The sequence below is a fragment of the Bremia lactucae genome, linkage group LG8 (assembly GCF_004359215.1).
Source record: "Bremia lactucae strain SF5 linkage group LG8, whole genome shotgun sequence".
NCBI classification, from domain to species: Eukaryota; Oomycota; class Peronosporomycetes; order Peronosporales; family Peronosporaceae; genus Bremia; species Bremia lactucae.
The window spans coordinates 4,875,623-4,880,093 of NC_090617.1; the positions used below are offsets into that span (position 1 = coordinate 4,875,623).

Here is a 4,471-nt window from a genome sequence, read left to right on the forward strand (position 1 = left end):
AAGGTTGTTAATTAATATATTATCTAAAAGGTAGATAATATTTGGAGGATATTACTTTATATAGTAATATTCAGAATTCTTATCCATAAATAGGTATAGACCATTATACATATTTATTCCGCAGACTAATCAGCGGTAGGAGTAATCAAAGAGAGTTACAGATAAGATAGAGATAAGAATTCTATTACATGTTTAGTATTAGATTATAATTAAGTTAGCATTTACAAAGATAGAACAAGAGACACTTAATTATATTTAATACAGTTTTCATTTTACCCTTTTACAGCTAGTTGCCTTAAGAGAAGCCTTCCTCTGCACGTACTAGTGTACGTGAAATAACGTAGGGCACCACTCGCAACTGAAGCAGTGCGAAGTAGACTTGTACTGAAGCAGTACAAGTCGTAGTGCCCCGTTACACTCATCTCTTACGAGATGAGCCAAGGGATTGAGAACTTCCGATTCTTTTACGAGCGCGGGAAGTGCTAGTTCTCCGATGGACCTTCTGTCGAGGAAGGAAACAAGTGATTGACGCGATGGCATTTAATTGGTCAAATTGAGCAAATCATTGAATTTTTATGACGTTGTTATTAGTATTTTTTGTATTTTGTGCGGAGGTAATTTATCACTCGCTTGAGTAAAAAAAATTGTGGCTAGCTTATAATAATGCCGCCGTTGCCGTAACCATCACAGCTGCTGCCACAGCCGCAAAACCTTGAAATAACGACTTACTTGAACCGTCGCTGATTAAAATTTTGTCTGGTGCTTCAGTCGCATCACCACCTTCGAAGTCCGATACCGGAGTGCCTGCCGACAAAGCATCTGAAGGCGACGAATCAAGAAAGTCGCTCGAGACGCGTGCTGACTCGCAAGCAGGTACATTTGATTCATCGTAAGCGAACGAGCATGTAAATGTGTGCTTGCTGGAGGCATTTTGCATGAAGAACTGGCTAGGATCGTCGCTGTTGAACTCAGCAGCCGTAACCATTTGCACGTTTTGGAAAATAGCGCCGCCGGAACTTTTAAAAATAACATGCTCGATGAAACTCAAGTGATTTATGCTTGTTCTACTAGCCTCGGAGGTGCAAGACGATACCGAAAACTCGGCAGTGCTGTAAGCAGTCGGGGCAGCCGCGAATACAAGAGTCGAAAGCAGTTTCATTGTGATGAGTGGGACTTCAAATGGACTTAATGGTTTGCTAACGCGTTAGAAAATGACTTTAAGAAATGTAGTAGCTTTCGTCATTGGGGTACAAAATAATGAATGGATGACCTTGCTCAGTCGTGCGATTTGCCCAACTATCATTCTTGTAATGATAGGTTGAATGCAGAATGTAATGTATTCAAGGCTTTGACGAAATTCTGAAAATTTCACTTCTTGCGTGCATAGCTTTCGCATATGCAACGCCTCGGAAGATCGAAGATTTATCCTGGATATGATTTGCAGTTCGTTGGGATGCGAATCGACTAATATTCCGCGATACGACTATAATGAATGTCATAGGTATCACTTAATTTTATTGTAACATTAAGTTTCTTACAAAGTCAGCTGCATCCTCGATACAGTAAATGATTATTTGATCGATGGGGAAGCAATATGGTTAATAAACTTAACACACAACAACATTCGTCGGAGGCGGTAGATCAATAATTGCAAGTTATAATGAGAAAAATGGCAGACGAGGCTGAAAATAATGGCCAATTGAGTCAGATGACCATTGAGGATCGATGACATAAATAATCGTTTTCACCGCACAGAAATTGCTGATGATATCGGCAACATCGATAAGCGAAGGAGATAAATATGCTCGCACCCCATGTTTGCAATGAGGGACTTATAGCTCTGTTGTCAGTTGATTTTGAAAATTCGTTAAAAAAACATCCTTTAAAGTTTGACACGATTTAGCTAACCAGATGAAGGTATAATGCGCAATTGGCAATTGCAAATCGTTGACCGCTTCTATTAGCAAAATGAATAACATTGACAACCAAGTAAGACCTGCTCGACACTTGATCAGACAATTCAAGGGTCATGGCTAACAGTGCGCAGTCGTAAGCATATCGCCATCTTTTACAGCACATGCCAACTTTAGAAAAGTACGAATGATCCAGCTACTTCCGCTTTATCAATTAAGCACATCGCCTAGCTTAACAATCATTAGTCCTCAATACACCGAAAGCCCTATTCGTAACAAAAGACACTTTGAAGCATTTGTTTTTATCAAGATAATCTAACGAGATGTTATATTGAATAGTTCCCCATACAAAAAGCTTTATCACGAATACAAGTGTGTTCATTAACAAGGAACTATCTTCAACTGTTTTGTATACACGAACAACAAGATTATGGACACTCTAAAAAGCAAGCGCTGCCTTCACAACCTTCTGGGCATCGATGCGTCCATGACCGTACTGGTTGTTTGGAAATACCGTGTTTGGCGTTCCGCCACAAGTCAGGCCCGCACTCGGCAAGTTTTGAATCATTGAACCTTCCAGTATCGTTTTCATGGCCTGGAAGCTGAGACCGGGACGTGCGCTTAAAGCCAATGCAATTGTACCAACAACGTGAGGCGCGGCCATACTCGTTCCTGAGATCGTGTTATAATCGGCATCACTGCCCTTCCAAGCGGAAAGGATGTCGTTACCAGGGGCTGAGAAATCTGGTTTGACACGACCATTAATGGCGGGACCAAGACTGCTGAAGGGGGCCAAAGCATCGCTCGAATCCGTGGCTCCAATTGTAAAGACCTTGGGCGACTCGCCTGGGTATGCAATTGAGCTGCATCCTTGCCTGCCCATATTGCCTGCGGAAAAGACGGGAATGATGCGAGCAGCTTCCCAGGCATCAAGACTGGCCTGAAAGTAAGTACTGCCTTGGCTGGCTCCCCAGCTATTGTTGACAATATGCGGAGCCTTGGTGGGGTCACAATTCTTGCCGTTCGTATCCGTGGGGCACAGCATGAATTGCGCGCAATCGATTAAAAGTGACATAGCACACGATTTATCTCCACAGCCCTTGCAAGCCATCCACTTGGCTCCAGGGGCGACCCCGACACCATTGCCCCCAGCAATCGAGCCCATGGTGTGCGTTCCGTGGCCACTATCGTCGAACGGCTTCGCAGTCTTTTGACGTGGATCGTACCATCCGTGTGGTCCAACAAAGTTTTTGACCAGAGCCTCGTGACTACCTCGAACACCCGAGTCGATATTTCCGACGACAACGTTTTGTCCAATGTTGTTCGTAGCCCACACTTCCGGCGCATTGATTTTCGTGGGTCCCCAACCAACAGGAGTGTTGCTCTTCGTGGAAGCATTCGTAGACTCAATAGTATCTAGAGTGAGGATGGCGTCATAAATCACTTCCTTGACCGTCGTTAGATCGACCACTTCTTGAACGAGATCTGGAGGACAATCCAAAACTTCGATGGTGTTGCTGATCCAATTGCTCTTATATGGTGTTCCTGCTGCATCCAGGACTTGTGTCACTGGACCTTGCGTTAAACGTGCGTGCTTCTTGAGGGCCTTGACAATATTCCGAATGTTTTCGACTCGCTCCGCTTCCGTCCAGACATCGGTGCTGGTGTTGGCAGCAGCAGTAATGATGGGCTTGGTGTCTTTGTTCATGATGATGATGACCCGTCGTGGGTCAATTAACTTGCTCACGACCTTGATTAGCGACGAGACTACCCTTGGTGTCACGGTTGTGACGGTGCCAACTAAATTGGAAACCAATCCGGTTGGAGCTCCCGAAGCGATAAATAGGAGTATGGCAGTGACCAGAATGAAGGACAAACACCCAGGTCGCACCATAATAATCGTATATTATTGCGTCACGTGGAGATCGAGAAGATTGAAAAGGGTAGTCTGCCACCCAGAAGACGAGTTTAGGAATGAAGAAAAGCGAATGAACAGTGCAATAGCTGAAATTTCATCTCTTTTAGCGCTGTTTATTGCAGTCGTTATTACATTAAGCTTTTTTTGCTCGTGTATCCTAGAGACATATTCGAGGGATGGCTCAGTTATGTCGTGTAGTGAGGCTAGTCAACCTTGTCGACAGCCTCGAATTTTTTTAAGCTAAGTAATGGTAACGTCACAACAGCAAAGAAATAAAAAAAGTTAAGTGAACTCTTGCGGGTCAAACGCGTTTCACTTGGAATGCGATGTACAATCCTAATAACACCACAGTATGATACTAGAAAATGGTTCTCCACAACTTTCTGTGAATACTTAAAAAAGCTTAAAGTTTCAGTGAAAACGTTAAATGCTAGAAATGAAGAAATGGACACCACAATAGCCCAAATGATCCTTGGTTTTCTGTCTGATATGGGGATTAATTTCTGACTTAATAAGTCAGATTGGAAGGAGCCAGTACAGTCCGTTTCCCAACTCTGATAAGGTCATTTTTAGAGGGAAAGTCCGACTTCTGTCGAAGCAAGCTGCAGACAAAAAGGGTATCTGCACGCTATAAACTCGC

The 4,471-nt window shown here is 43.4% G+C and overlaps 2 protein-coding genes across 2 annotated transcripts; both read right to left on the reverse strand.

Annotated features, from left to right (window-relative positions):
* Positions 1-655: 655 nt before the first annotated feature.
* Positions 656-1,159, reverse strand: CCR75_004788 (uncharacterized protein; the record flags this gene model as incomplete). The annotated part of the gene is made up of 1 exon (XM_067962874.1): positions 656-1,159. The coding sequence occupies one exon, from the start codon at positions 1,157-1,159 to the stop codon at positions 656-658; it is 504 nt and encodes a 167-aa protein (XP_067815707.1).
* A 1,193-nt stretch (positions 1,160-2,352) lies between these two features.
* CCR75_004789 (uncharacterized protein) lies at positions 2,353-3,621 on the reverse strand (the record flags this gene model as incomplete). The annotated part of the gene is made up of 1 exon (XM_067962875.1): positions 2,353-3,621. The coding sequence occupies one exon, from the start codon at positions 3,619-3,621 to the stop codon at positions 2,353-2,355; it is 1,269 nt and encodes a 422-aa protein (XP_067815708.1).
* Between the last annotated feature and the right edge of the window lie 850 nt (positions 3,622-4,471).